Below are 15,380 nucleotides of genomic sequence, written 5' to 3'. Positions count from 1 at the left end.
GCGCCGCGGCATGGCATGGCCCTTGATGATGCCCTTCCATCTGCCACTGCCAGCCTGCAGCTCTACGCTGTCAAGCGGCAAATCATCCACTGGTTATTCTGGAGGCGCATCAGTGCACCCTATGACGGCCAATATTAACATAAACCTAGCAACACTACCAGGCCGTCCACGCTGATGTGTGGGCTCGGGGCCCACATGTCAGCCCCCCTGAAACCTACCCTGGCCGGCTCCTCCTATGCGTATGTCCTACCCGCTCAAGGGCGCCGACTTCTCCTGCTCCGCAGCGCGGCAGCGCCCCCCGTCCTCCCCGCCAAACTGTCCTTGACACGTGGGCCCGGCGAGCTAACGTGGGGCCGTGGCCCCGTAGGAGTAGGACACGGGAGGGGTCGCGGGCCTTTGCGGCTAAACAAAACAAAGGCTTCCCTCTTCACAGCGCAGCGGCGCAGAGCTTCACGCTCTCCCACGCAGCCTGAGCGCTTCCACCACCACCACGGCACCACCACCACTCCAGCGCGGCGGCATCTGTAGCGGCCGTGGAAGAGCGGAGTGGAGCGTCGCCTCGCCCCGGCCGCGGCATTGGAGGAACGCAGCGGCATTGGCTGCGGGCACCGGGAAAGGAAGCATTGAATTGGTACAAGCTTCGGGAACCTGCCGGATCCAGATCCGGATCCGAATCCGCGCCGCCGACCGCCGGAGGTAGTTGCCGCAGCACTGGTTTGGCTAATGCTTCGGTGGGATTTCGGATCTTTTCTTATCTGATTTTTGGATGTCCTTTTTTGGGCAACGTAGCTTGCTCTAGAGATGGAGGACCTGTTGGGTTCGGAGATCGGGAAGAACGACTACGATTGGTGAGTGTCAGCTTACATGCCTGCTCTGCTTTCCCCCTGTCTAGATTTTTTTTTTTTGAGGAAATCTTTCCCTGTCTAGTTGTTCTAGATTTTTTTTTAATGGGTGCGTGTTTATGATCCCATCACTAGTTCACTGTGTCGACTGAAGAGGGGATTAATGCTGTACAAGAGCTGTATTCCCCCCTGGATTGACTTGAACTGCCCTGCATTGGGGGATGTACTTGTACGGATCACTGCTTTGAATGAGTTGAAGCTTGTCCATATTAACTAATGAGGGGGACTGGGGAGTATATTGAACTGCTTTGGTGTTCGAAGAATCGCTGTTTGAATGATTGAGGAAGCCTGATCTTGGTGGCCACCGTATCGTCCAAGATCATGTCAGTTTTTTTAGGTGGTGATTGAATGATTGTTGTGATGGATGTGAGGCGATCTTTCTGCTAAAGATGACTTTGTTGGCAGTGGTGGTTGTTGGGAGGAAATGTGTCGCTGTGCAAAGAAAAGCTGAAACACACGATATCTGATCGACCTGTGTGGGCTCTTTGTCCCTTGGAAAACTAACTTGGAGATTGGTAATTGGTGTGCAACAAATGTTTACACAATTATAACTTGCATGGAAGAAGTATGGCTGAAAAGAGTGAAATTTATTTAGAGAATCCTATTGTTGGCATTTGATAAAGGCTAATTTGATGCATGAGCATGTTGCAAAAGAAGGGCCAGTTGTCACAGGTCAAATATACCATTTGCAGTGTTTTCCTCACAGTATTTGATGATATTTTGATCGATTTTGGCTGCAAAGAGCTACTAATTGGTTTCTTGCTTACTAATTGGTTCTTTGTTTTCTGTAGTTATACACGTCACCTTTTTTTCCTTACCCTAACTTAATTTACTCCGTGCTGTACAGGCTTCTAACTCCTCCTGGGACCCCATGTGTTCCTGCACTGGAGGTTGCTGAGAAAACACCATCCTCAAATATATTACCGAAGCGCACTACAACTAGATCGTCCTCAACTACTAGAGCATCTAGGGTATGTTACATTTTGGTGCCTAAAAGTTAAATGTGTTAATCTTTGAAGGTTTTCCCTTGCAAACTGATCAAATGTTACTATTCTGAGCAATATTTTTCTTGGAATCATACTTTTTATATAGGAAAAAGTCCAAATTACTCCCCTCAAGTTTGGCATATGTCCAGATTACCCCCTAAACTTACATTTGGTTCAATTTACTCCCTCCAACTATTTCAGTTGGTCTAGTTTACCCCTTAACATGGTTTGTTATTTTTGTTTTTCCACGTATTAGTTGAGTCTTAATATCAACTTTTGTGATATGATCACATCATAAGTTATGTTAGAAAAAGATATCTTAATTTTTTGCCACTATTTTGATAGCTTAGGAAATTTAATAATAAATTAACACTGGAGGTACAATATCGTATAAAATATGATGATGAAAAATTCATAGTGCATTTTTCTAATACAAAATACAATGTCCTCTATCACCTCACAAAATTTGAAACTAAAATATAATTTGTACATAGAGAAACAAAAAAAAGAAAAATCTCTTTAAGGTGTTAGTTGGACCAACTTAAATAATTGGAGGGAGTAAATTGAACCAAATGTTAGTTTGGGGGGTTATTTGGACATAGGCCAAACTTGGAGGGAGTAATATGGACGTTTTCCTTTTATATATGAGGTAAAGCCGTAATCATTCTGACCTACTAATGAGAATAGCTTGGCAACAGAGAACCTACTAATGAGAATAGCTTGGCAACAGAGAATTTATGCGATATAACTCTCAGCAGCACTGTGGTCTGCAATGTTTTGCAATCTTGCTCGCCAACTCATTTCTTTTTTAATAGAATTGGTTTATTCTTACTCTCAGTTAGTAAATGGGGCTTCACCTTAGTATTCGATCGTATACAAACTGTTGAAGTAAAATATGCCGTGAACAGAATGCACTTTCGAGGCTGGACAGAAATAGCAACAGTATATTTATTTAGCACATTTAATGCTGAACTTTACTATTTAACCCGGAAACTTTATAATAGAAATCAAATACCACTCTTTATCTACTAACTATACAAACAATAGTTGTATAACTTTATGACCTACCTAAACTCTACTGATTATAATAATGGTTTCATTTGCAGCTTTCAGTATCTCAAACAGAGAATGGGCATTCGACGGTTCCCACTAGACCAGCAAGAAGTAACTCTGTCAGCCGACCATCTATCCAGTCAGCTCTCATGAATGGCAACAACAGGACATCAATTCTGAATACAAGCATTTCTTCAGTCACTTCAAGACCTACAACCCCTAGTAGGCGAAGCAGCACAGTTGTTGCACCGAAACAATCAGTTCCAGCTGCACGTCCAGTGCCTGCAAGATCCTCTACTCCTGTTAAAACTCGTCCATCTACACCAGCAAAAACTCGCCCATCCACTCCTACGAGAACTCGTCCAACAGCACCAAACTCTTCAACTGATTCAGCTACTGCCAAGACCACATCCACACATAATGTGAGGCCATCAACTCCAAATTCCCGATCCCGTATTGTTCCCAATTCATCTTCAAGTGCAACTCATACAATAAGCCGCCCGAGCGTCTCCTCGGGTGCAACAAGCAGACCAGGCTCTTCCTCAGGTAATGTTCCTAGGATAAGCCATGCCACCTCATTGTCCTCAAGTTCGGTTCCTTCAATGAGCCGCTCCAGCTCACGATCATCTACACCTACACGCCAGCCTGCAATTCGTTCATCAGCTCCAGCTATTGGTCGTTCTCCTTCTGTTGGACGGAGTTCTAGCATCAACAGCTTTACATCTGTGTCCTGTTCTGCAGCCAGTAGTGGCCGGAACTCAGCACCTTCATCAGCTCCATCATCTCGCCCAAGTTCTCCAAATCCACGACCCCGAGCTCCAGTGCGACCACTTGATATCCCCGATTTTCCAAATGAAACTCCGCCAAATCTAAGGACAAAATTACCTGAAAGACCACTATCTGCTGGCAGATCACGGCCAGGAATGGCTTTAGGCATAAGATCAACCCCAAATACTGAACCTTCAGCTGCCTCAGCTCTTGTGAAGAAGGTCTCTGTGCCTGCTGTCAGTCGAAGTAAATTTTCTGATGCATCATCAAAGACCTCTACCCTCACAAATGGACACCAAAATCGACAGGCTGAAAGGTCCATTATTGACAGTCAAGCTAATAGACCCTCGAGACCTGCCACGGGCACAGATAATGGATTTGGGAGGTCGATATCAAAGAGGTCACTTGACATGGCTATCAAGCACATGGTATGTTCCTTGTGTTCATATCAGCTACCATCCTGCATTTTAGTTTTGGAGTTGCGTTCTTTTCGAGTGAGTTACTTAGTTTGTTACTTTCGGAAACTGTTTATCTACTTTGGACCTTTCAAGATTCAATCTTTTTGCATTTGGTCAAAATTGGCATGCCCATTCATTCAAAAAAAAAAATGGCATGCCCATGGCTTAGGAAACATTTTGCATGTCCATGCATCTCAATTTTCAAAGTGGACAAATAAGCACTGCAAGTGAAATACTTCCAAATACAGAGTGACTGTGTGTTATTGTGTGTCACCAAGGTCACCTCTTATTATATAAAACCAAAATAAGAATGCATATATATAAATAAGTAGCGAAATGTTCTTTGGTGGCATTATACTAAAGTATTCAAATACACATTGGATGTAAAATCGCATATTCGCATTTGCATCCATAAGTGGTGACTTCATCTCAAGTGACATTTGTCTCTAAAAGTTTGTTAAGTTAGTCCTTTTAGAGATGATTGGTTTTGGTTGAAAATTGAAACATTGCATGCATGATAGATTGGACTGAAATACTGAATGATGCATGAGTGTTGGAAGAAGCTAAGCTATCGCTACATTTGACAGGACATTCGGCAGAACTTGGGTGGCATTCGTGGTGCATCCCTGTTTCCCCAGAGCATTCGCTCGGCTGCTGCCAAGGTCCGTCCAGCTTGGACATCAGACCCAAGGCATGGCATCTCAAACGGTGACTATCACTATACGGACAATGGAAGCAGCGTGAACGGACACCTCTCCGGGGATTCAAACGGGGCTCTCTCACGCAATGGTGGCAGCTCAACCGATTCGCCAGATAGGGGGAGCATCGGGACCAAGGAGACCCTGAGCGAGCTGGACATCTACGGTAGCTCGCGCTATGAAGCAATGCTGTTGAGGGAGGACGTGCGGAACACAAGCTGGCTGCATGGATTCGATGACAAGCCCGACCAAAGCCCGCTGTTCGACCACCGATTCGAGCCGCTGCCGGAGCCCTTCAGCCCGTTATGACAGCTGCTGCTTGTAAAGTATGATCATCAATAGCTCTTCGTTCTGTGCTCCTTTTGTGCTGCAAGATGTGTATGATTTCGTCTGTTTTCTGTCCTATATAATTGGTTGGTTCTGCACTTCCCCCAATCCTATTTCAGAAACCAAAGACATTACTGAGATTGCGGGGTTTGAGTCTCTTGATTTGTCCCTGGAGATTGGGTTTCCACTTTCCACGAATTGTTGTACTGAGAAAAAAAAGATCTATAAAAGAAACAAAGACAGTAAAGATTTGTAACTTGCAAGTTATTTTAATGCTTGGATGCTCGCTCGTGTGATCTCGTCATTTATGTGCGCGGTTCACTGTAGATGCTCCTTGTTACTACTTCCGAGTACAGCTACCCGTCAAGACAGGATGAAAACGGTCGGAAATGGTATTACAATATAGAAAATGGAAGCCGTCGGTTCAGGATATTTCTACATTTTAGCAATTAAAGAATACAAAAAATGGTTGAAAATAGTTGTGACCAATTAAAAATGGTAATTTTTTATGTTTAGCGAAATTCAAAAATGGTATCATAATATAGAAAACAAAAACAGTCGGCTCGAAATATCTCTGTACCGGTCAATTCGGAATATTTTCATACTGTTTTCAACCTTGCGCCCAAGCAGCTCGGGCGGTTGAGCCTCAGGGGCTTGCGGCTGGTGGGGCTGTCCGGCCGGCGACCTGCTTGCCCGGGCATAGACCAAACACGCCCCGAGATGAACACCTCCACTAGATCTCTTATATTGTGTGAACAACTCCAACAGATATTTTATATTGCATCTCTTATAACTTATTTTGGGAGAGTATTTTAAAATCAATTCAGGATATAAATCATTGCTATAGCAGGTTACCTAAAATTTATCTCAGATATTTCTTTATTATTAGGGACAGGGAGGGGGGGGGGGGGGGGTGGGGTTAGGAGAAAGGAGACTATTTTTAAGAGATCTCTTAAAAATAATAGATACAGAGGTGAGATAGGGGATCTACTACATCACCTTCATCTCCTATAATACTACCTTTTAGGTATAGGTGATTGTATCTGATATTTAGTAGAGATGCTCTAAGACCATTTTCAGTAGAGTTATGTAACATTGTTTTCAATAATACATAATGCAATAAAACATGGATGAAATAATCACCCTCAAATGCATAGTTTCATTCTTTTGTTTTTTATAGATATTTTATTGCATGACTCATCTTGAGTTGGTAATTGAGCCAAAAGAATTTTATCTTCATGAAACTTACTTCTTCTCTCTTCTTAAATACGTTGTCATATAAAAAAATGCTTATGTGGCAACATAATAAATGCAACTGAAACTCCCACTAAGACGCTAAGTCCTCTGATTTGGTTTGACAGACCATTAACCGACGGTAGTGCAGCTCAGCGCGTGTTTAGTTGGGTGAATTTAGGAATTTGGGCTACTGTAGCACTTTCGTTTTTATTTGGCAATTAGTGTTCAATTATGGACTAATTAGGCTCAAAACGTTCGTCTCGTAATTTCCAACCAAACCGTGCAATTAGTTTTTTTTCGTCTACATTTAATGCTCCGTGCACGTATCGCAAGATTCGATGTGATGGGTACTGTAGCACTTTTTGGGAATTTGAGGTTAGAACTAAACACGCTCTCTCAAGGAAGGATTGGAATGTCTACTTGCAGAGGCAACTAGAGCAGAGTAGGGAGAGCAGCAACTCAGGTAAGGTGCAGGTGGAATAAATAAATGTCCACGATGAATTGACTAACATTAAAATTCCATACCCGTTCTCGTATCCGCGGGTAGGGATGAAACCAGATCGAATACAAATGGATATACATGTAGTTGTTTGTGACATTCAGAGTCGGATACATATAGTGCTGGATATTGATAGCCCCATATACGTATAAAAAACCCCAACTCTGAGTATTTGGATTCGAATATGGTACATATATTGAATGTTTGGATTTATCCGTTTAGTATTTAAACTCTTTCGGGATGGATGGAGATATATATATATATATATATATATATATATATATATATATATATATATATATATATATATATATATATATATATATATATATATATATATATATATATATATATATACTATCCTGTAGCTGGCTACATAGCCACTTTGAGTTATGATAATTACTATATTAATTTACGAGATTATAGTAACTCCTTACTAAGTGGTTTAATATAACGTTATGGTAAATATCCCCATGTGTTATAGTAACCCAACTATCGTAAATATGTATTGACATTATGGTAAATTAGTATATAAAATTATAGTAAATGGAGGTGGCTACAGAATAACTTATTTTGTAGCCGGCTACTGAATAGCCTCTCCCTATATATATATATATATATATATCAATATCAAGAAATATCGGTCCCATTTTCATCTCACACGTGTACCTCTTGAGTTAGATTGTTAATAGAATAGGTGAAATACTTTTATATATTAAGCACTAATGGATGAAGCGACATATTCGCACCCATAGTTGTGGATAGAATCTCATACCATAGCAGTTCAGTTAAAAGACCGTATGTACCATCGAACCGCTATAAACAGGTTGAACCGGCCGATTTTTCGTCGAATCGGTGAACCGGACGGTTCCATTCGAACGGATGAGTTTTTGATATTTTTCCAAAATTGCCCCTCGGTGCACGACCTTATCTACATACGGGCGTTATTGGAAATTGGTCAAAATGGGTCTTTATGATTGTTTTGCCGGTTGAATCGCTGAAGCGGAGGGAAAAAAATTTCCCTTTTCGCGCCAGTGGCGCGGGACGGAGACACGGCGAGCAGCGGCGGCTCTACTCCCTCTTGGCACTGGCGGCGGCGGTTGTGCTCCTGCGGGCGACGCGTGTAGGCGGCTGCGTCGGGCGGCGGCGCACGCTTGAGGCTCCGGCTGGTGGCACGCGCAGGCGGCTGTCGTGGCCGACGGGCAATGGGGCAGCTGGGCCTCTGAGGTAGCGGCGGCCGACAGGTGTCGACAGAATATCGTCGGCAGTCCTCCGAGGGGTATCCCACGAAGGTAGATTGATCGGCAGAGGAGCATGAGATCAAGAACAAGAAGGCAATAGAGACACACGAGTTAGACAGGTTCAGGCCGTCAGTATGATATAATACCCTACTCATGTGGTCTGTTAGTTTGTATTAGCTATCGTATGATATTGCGTGTGTTTGGAGGGGGTCCCTGCCCACCTTATATAGTCCGGGGAGCAAGGTTATAAGTCGGTTAGATCTGAGAGATAACCGGAAAGTAATAACTGATTACAGGAATATTGGGATCATACACATCCTAACAGATCTCGTAGTATCTTTAGGATATCTTCCCGGTGTCTTGCAGGAGGCGCCGAGCAGAGTCGTGCCCCGCAAGGCTTCATCTTGTGGGCTGGGCCACCCCAGGGGGCGTAGCCCATGTGGTCTGTCGTGGGTATCCAGGGTCGTACCCCCCACAGCTAGTCCTCAAGCGCCTTGGACCCATTGTGCAATGCCGTCTTGAGCTCATCCGAAGCAGGTATGAATAAAGCCGAGCTATCAAACTCATGGTCCAACCACCGTGATGAGTTGCCGAGCAGCGCGACCTATCGCCGATCAGTGTGAACCATCGTCGAGCAGCGTTACCTGTCTCCGAGTAGTGGGAACCATCGCTGAGCAATGTGACCCAAGTACGGCTTGCCATAAGGGTGTAAGGAGCTCAAGTTCAGAATAAAAAAATTTCTCGCAGTGGACGAAGTGTGCCCACTTAGAGTCCGACCACGAGTGAAGGAGATACTCTTCTTTAGCTTCAAGCAGCACGAAGTCTTCCAGAACAAAGCAAACACATTCACCGCGAGGTGAAGTGTGCCCACTTAGTCCCCGAGCCTAACAGTAGATGACGTAGTCATGTGGTGCCAGGGTCAGAAAGTAGAAGTATAGTGGAAAACCAGCTGAGCAGGCAGCTAGTCCCTGGGCGTGTCCCAAAAAGAGACAAAGCACATTCACCGCTAGGTGAAGTGTGCCCACTTAGTCTCCAAGCCTGACAGTAGGTGACGCAGTCACATGGTGCCAGGGTCAGAAACAGAAGAACAATCAAAGACCAGCCGAGCAGGCAGCCAGTCCCTGAGCTACAAGCGGAGATATCGGAGAAATCAAAACTGTAGAGAAAAAACCAGAGTAAAGGCTGTGTAGTGTCAGTTATTGAGCCTCAATAAATGGCAGAGGAGTCGGCGATCATTCGACGAGTAGCAACTGACGATGGCGATAAATGAGCGACGTGGGCTGTGGTTGCGCGAAAGCCACGTTACGGCCCACCTTGCTGTTGCGGAGGATTCAAAGAGGCACAAATTGCGAGAACAGTTTCCCAAAAACCCTCAACTGCGAAGAGGTGGAGAAAGTGCTTTATAACTGCGCCGCCGCATCTCAAGTTTCCACCTTCGCCACTTTGCCATTTCATCTTCCTCCGCAGTCCTCACACTTCTAGATTCACACCCATGGATGCTATCGGCGCTAGCCCCCAACCAGATCTAAAAGATGGCGCCAAAGAGGAGAGCTGTTAACTCAAAGAGAACAAGCCCAAATAGAGCAAGTACCGAAGCCAAATGTGACGAAGAGTGGACGCCATCGCGCATGGGAGAAATGGAGCTCGAGAGATTGGTGGCGGCGGGCGTGCTTCCTGACCACGTCACCACCGGATGGCGGCCAGCCAGTGGTGAGCCCTTCCCAATGCCTAACACCAATGAAGTTATAGTCTTTAAAGATTATTTCTAGCATGGGTTGGGGTTCCTTGTTCATCCATTCCTGAGGGATCTATTGGAGCTGTGGGCGGTTAGTCTGTGCAACCTCCATCCCAACACCATTCTTCACATCTCAATCTTCATCCATTACTATGAGTCATTTCTTAGGATTCTGCCGCACTTCAACCTCTTCAGACATCTCTTTTGGTTGAAGAAGAAAGGCAATGGTGGCTCTAGGGTGGTCGGCGGTGTCTATTTGCAGCTTTGGGATGGAATGACCAACGAGTATATTAACGTACTGCTGAACACTTCTCTAAAAGGGTGGAGTTCTAAGTGGTTCTACATGAAACAGAGCCACCCTGCAATCTGCTGTGACATCCACCATATCCCAGAGAACTAGAGGAGTTGGTCGGAGAAACCGAACAGTGTTGACATGGAACAAGTGATGGAGCTCCTCGACCTAATTAGAGGCATGGAAATTAGAGGTGAACTTGTGGCAGCAAGCTTCATAGTGCGTCGCGTCTAGCCCTGCAAGGAGAGGGCCCACCCAGGTTTTGACTACAGAGGTGATGACGACGGGACCTGGGAGAGGACGAAATGACTGACGAAGAAGGATGTCGTGGGGTGGGCCGTAGAGCTATTCGCTCCCAACATTTCGTTTGTCTGGCCACAACAAACGAGGGCCTTTAATTGCTCATATCCGCCCCCGGAGGTAATCATCTCGATTTTTATCCCCAAGACTTTTAATCCTAAAACATCAACGAGCTGTGAACTGATTTACTTATGCAAAGATCCATTCACAGGAAAGAGTGGTGTACTTCTCCGGCATCTCAAGGGTTGATTGGCAGAGGGGAGTAGATGCCCGGTGATCAGCTCGGTCTGAAGAAGATGTGGCTAGCACCTCAGCAGAATCCGAAGGCACCGATGCTGGCTGGATGGAGACTTCACCCCTGGTGACAGAGAAAGTTTGGGGAAAGAGGGCAACGACAGATGAGCCTACTCAGAAGAAGAGAAAAACAACGGCTGTCGCTCCCCGCAAATGGGGCAGCATCTCGCTTGGTGGCGACCAGACCACTCAACCGTGAAGGACCACGGTGCTCGAGTGGTCTAATGATGACAAAGATCTAGTTGCTCCTCCTCCGAGCACCCAAGCACCTCCAAGCAGTACACACATGGAGGAGCGACCAAGGGGAAGTGAAGAAGTCCCCGAGCATCAGGCGATAGAGGTTCCCGCTGGGCAGGCGACGGGAGTCCTCGAGAAGCAGGCGGAGCGAAGGCCGACTGTGGAGGAGGCGACACCTTTACCCTAGGATAAGGGGGTCGACCCCGTAGCCATGCCTGGGGGCTCGGGCAGGCATCGTCGATTCAAAAAATTGCATCGGCAGACCAAAAGGTTAGTATTCTCATGTTGGAGTCACTTCGCTATCTTGTCTTAGCTTTTTTGCTGCTTGACTAGATGATCTGATGCAGTGCAAGGTAGACGGAGGATCTAGACTCATCCAAGCAACCTTGGGCTGATCCCGGAGCGGAGGTAACGCCGTTAGCTCCCATGTTGGGGTCCCTGGGTGCTCGGCAGCCAGCGGAAGACTCAACCACTGCTGCGGGTGGACTTGGACATGGCGAGAGGTCGACATTGGTGGGGAACGAGTCAGCGACAATACCTGAAGCAACAGTGGTTGCTGCCGGGCCTTCGGGAGCTGAAGCTGGAATTGCCAGCGAAGCACTAAAGTCTAGGTCGACCGAACCGATGGCCCCCTCGAAGCTAAAGGCGCCCTCGGAGGCATCATGGGGCATGGTCAAACCCTTTGTCTGGCCACAAAGCCCCTCGACGATTTCTCCCGCTACTGTGGAAGAAGAGGACGAGGTGGAGGAGATCATTCGTGCTGAACCTCAAACCCAATCTGTCTGAATCCTCCATAGGCGCGATGACGAGGTGGTAGTTGTGGAGGAAGAGGACACCCCAAGGAGATAAGGAGGCTAAAATCCGCCCTCACCAGAGTAATAAAACAAATCGAGGTTAGTACTGAATCCAGAGCATTCGTTTTTGACGTTGGAGATCGAATACCATTATTATCCTTGTGAATTTCATGGAATAAATTGGACTGCCGAGTAGTGGCATCAGTTAATAAAGAGGATGAAGCCCCTTGCCGAGGAGAACCAAAAACTCAAAGAGGTGATAAACCTCTCAGAGAGACACACTCAGAGGGCCCAGCGCGAGCGAGACCTCGCTGAATCCAATGCGCGGGACTTGGAGCACCAGAAGGGAGTCCTGTCTAAATAGCTAGCGATTGCAAAAGAACAACTGCAGAGGAAATCCGAGCAGCTAGCCACTGCCTCCACACAACTGAAGGATGCTTCCGAGCATTTGGAACAGTTGCAAAAAATCTTCGAGGAGAAGAAAGGTACATGTGATCGATGAAAGTGCTCTGCATAGTTGGATACAGTTACTTTTGGTGCTGACTGTTGTACTTGTAGAACAAGATGTAGAGCTCAGCTAGCTGCACCAGGCCCTCGAGCAACTCCGAGAGGAGAAGGCGAAGGAGATAGGGCGAGCGAGCAAGCTAGCCGAGGAGCTGAACAATGAGTATTCCCTGGTTGGGGTTACCGCTGAAGTAACTTCCTCACTTGATGGAACTTTGTAATGCTTGCAGACTATCGTCAGAGGGTCAAGGCACAATTCGATGTGCTAGAGCAGGACGCTCGGACCCAAAGGGACAAGTTTGACACTATGGTTGCTAGAATTAGACTAGTGCTTGACTGCATTGAACCAGAAGTCGCTCCTTAGCCCAACAGCAGGCCACCGCGCCTGGACACTGTCATCGAAAGGTGCAAGACGGCGTGGGAGAGCTTCAAGGGCTTCAACTATGATGCCGTTATTACCGCCGCTACCCACGCCCTTGCTATGGTTTGGTCCCACTATCCAGCCACTGACCTTCAAGCGATTGGGGGTGGGTTCACCGAAGGATTGGGCAAAGCGGAGACCCAGCAGCTCAAGGATGAGGTGGAGGAAGTAGTGAAGAAGTTGGCAAGCAATATAGACCTGTTTGGTGAAATGGACGGCGATGGCAGGGCACAATGATCTGCCTGGCGGATATCATTTGTAATTTCTAGATAGTGTAGTCAGAACGTGCGAAGGCATAAAAAACACTTATGTATACGATAAATATTATAAGGTGCATGTGTATGCGGTTAGATTGTATTTCGTTGAAAAATCTTCATAGTTTTAACCACGTAATGTAAGTAGAGTCCGAGCAGTTGGCTCGCTATTGACCCATATGGCCTCGGCTAGCCCGTAGTCCATGGCGTCGAGTGCGGAGCCCGTGCATGCATAAGAGGAACAGGAGTGACCAAGGAACCTCAGTCGACCACCCATAACGCAGGGCACGGAGCCCGTAGCACGTATAGGGAGAGATCGGAAATTGGGTCTGCTCCATAGAGAAAAGAATGGGACGTGTGCTGTATGGCGGTTATCAAGATAACTTGGAGATATAGGTAATATAAACGGCGTTCGAGCAATGTATTCGATGTTGAACTCTCAGCCTTGGTAACCCATAGTCCATAACGTTGAGCGCGGAGCCCGTAGACATGTAGGACAAACAGGTGTGACCAAGGAACCACAGTCGACCACCCATATCGCAGAGCACAGAGCCCGTAGCACATGTAGGGAGAGATCGGAGACTGGGTCTTCTCCGAAGAGAATAGAAAAGAAAGTATGTTGCTCGCCGATCGGTGAAATATCTTGGAGGTTTGGAGAAAAGTGTTCAGCGATTTGGAGAAAAAACATGGCGAAATTCATAGGCGATTTAAAGGAGACGTGTTCGGCGATTTTGTAGAAAACATGTTCGGCGATTTTGGAGAAATCGCGTTCGGCGTTTTTGGCGAAAAATGTGTCGGCGACTTGGAGAAATCTTTCGGCGATTTAGGAGAAAAACGGTTCGGCGATAACATTGGAGATTTGGAGGAACATGGTCGGCGTAGTTATGGTGATTACATATTGGAGTTCGTTATGAAGTAGCATAAAGCTCAGTGACCACGAGTGGATGTTAAACCACAATTGAGACAAAATGGAGACAAGTTATGGAGACCAAAACTTTATTCAATATAAAAGTGGAGAGTACATATCTAGAGTGTTTCAAGGATAGAAACATATAAGGTGTTCGATGTGCCACGAGTTGGGAACATCGACTCCTTCTAAGTCACTTAGGCGATAAGACCCTGGTCGGGTAACCTCTTTGATGACATAAGGCCCTTCCCAAGGGGAAGAGAGCTTGTGCATCCCTTCCATTTTTTGTTTTCTGCGGAGAACGAGATCGCCGATAGCAAATGAACAATCTTTGACGTTTCGGTTGTAGTACCTCCACAAGCCTTCTAGATATTTAGCTATGCGAACGTAGGCGATTAGGCATTCTTCCTCAGCCCTATCGACGTCCTCTGACCGAATAGCTGTGGCCTACTCTTCATCATAGTTTTCCACCCTAGGTGCTCGGAAGGCAATGTCCGCTGGTAGTATGGCTTCTGAGCTGTAGACCAAGAAGTATGGAGTCACGCCAGTGCTGCGACTAGCTTGAGTACGTAGTCCTCAAACTACAGCTGGAAGCTCCTTGAGCCATCTGCTCGGGTGCTTTTCTTCTTTCTAATATAGTCGCTTTTTGAGGGCATTAAGGATTATGCCGTTTGCCCGTTTGACCTAGCCGTTGGCTCTTGGATGGGCAACAGAGACATATTTGATGAAGATGCAATGGTCTTCGCAGAAGTCCAAGAAGTGATGGCCGGTAAATGTAGTTCCGAGGTCAGTGATGATGCTGTTTGGGAGACCAAATCTGTGGATGATATCTTCGAAGAGCTCGACTGCTTTCTTTGTAGTAGCCGAGACGAGCGGTTTATATTCAATCCACTTGGAGAACTTGTCGATGGCGACATATACGTACCGGAAACCACCTGGTGCTGGTTTGAAAGGCCCAATCATGTCTAGTCCCCAGCATGCGAAGGGCTAGGAAGCTGGGATGGTTTGCAGCTCTTGCGCCAGCACGTGTATTTGCTTAGCGAAGAATTGGCATCCTTCACAACGTCGGACAAGGTCTTCAGCATTGGTGATGGCTGTGGGCCAATAAAAACTAGCTCAAAAAGCCTTGCCGACCAGTGTTCTTGAGGCCACGTGGTTGCCGCAGGAACCATAGTGAATTTCAAGAAGTAGCTTTACTCCCTCCTCTTGGGTGATGCATTTCTACAGTATCCCTTTCTTGGTATTTTTCCTCATCAAGTTGTCGTCCACCAGCACGTAATGCTTGCTTCGATGAATTAGGCATTCGGTTTCAGTCTTGTTGGTGGGTACCTCGGTGCTGGTGAGGTACTTGATGAATTGCTCCCTCCAATCGGCGGCCGACGAAAGTACTATAAGCACTAGTTGCTCGGCGGGGGGAACTTCCTAAACTTCCTTATCTTCTTTGATGGATGGCACTAGGAGATCCTGAACAAAG

General features: G+C 46.2%; 1 protein-coding gene across 1 annotated transcript; it reads left to right on the top strand.

Annotated features, from left to right (window-relative positions):
* The first annotated feature begins 404 nt into the window (after positions 1-404).
* LOC136512940 (cell wall protein RBR3-like) lies at positions 405-5,450 on the top strand. The gene is made up of 5 exons (XM_066506941.1): positions 405-696; positions 790-848; positions 1,750-1,873; positions 2,995-4,137; positions 4,755-5,450. Exons 2-5 carry the CDS (start codon positions 802-804, stop codon positions 5,172-5,174), a joined length of 1,734 nt encoding a protein of 577 aa, XP_066363038.1. The 5' UTR covers positions 405-696; positions 790-801; the 3' UTR covers positions 5,175-5,450.
* The last annotated feature ends 9,930 nt before the right edge of the window (positions 5,451-15,380 follow it).

Source organism: Miscanthus floridulus, chromosome 16 (assembly GCF_019320115.1).
Source record: "Miscanthus floridulus cultivar M001 chromosome 16, ASM1932011v1, whole genome shotgun sequence".
In the NCBI taxonomy this organism is placed as follows: Eukaryota; Viridiplantae; Streptophyta; class Magnoliopsida; order Poales; family Poaceae; genus Miscanthus; species Miscanthus floridulus.
Note: the sequence above shows the minus strand (reverse complement) of the source record. Positions and strands in the feature narration are given on the sequence as shown.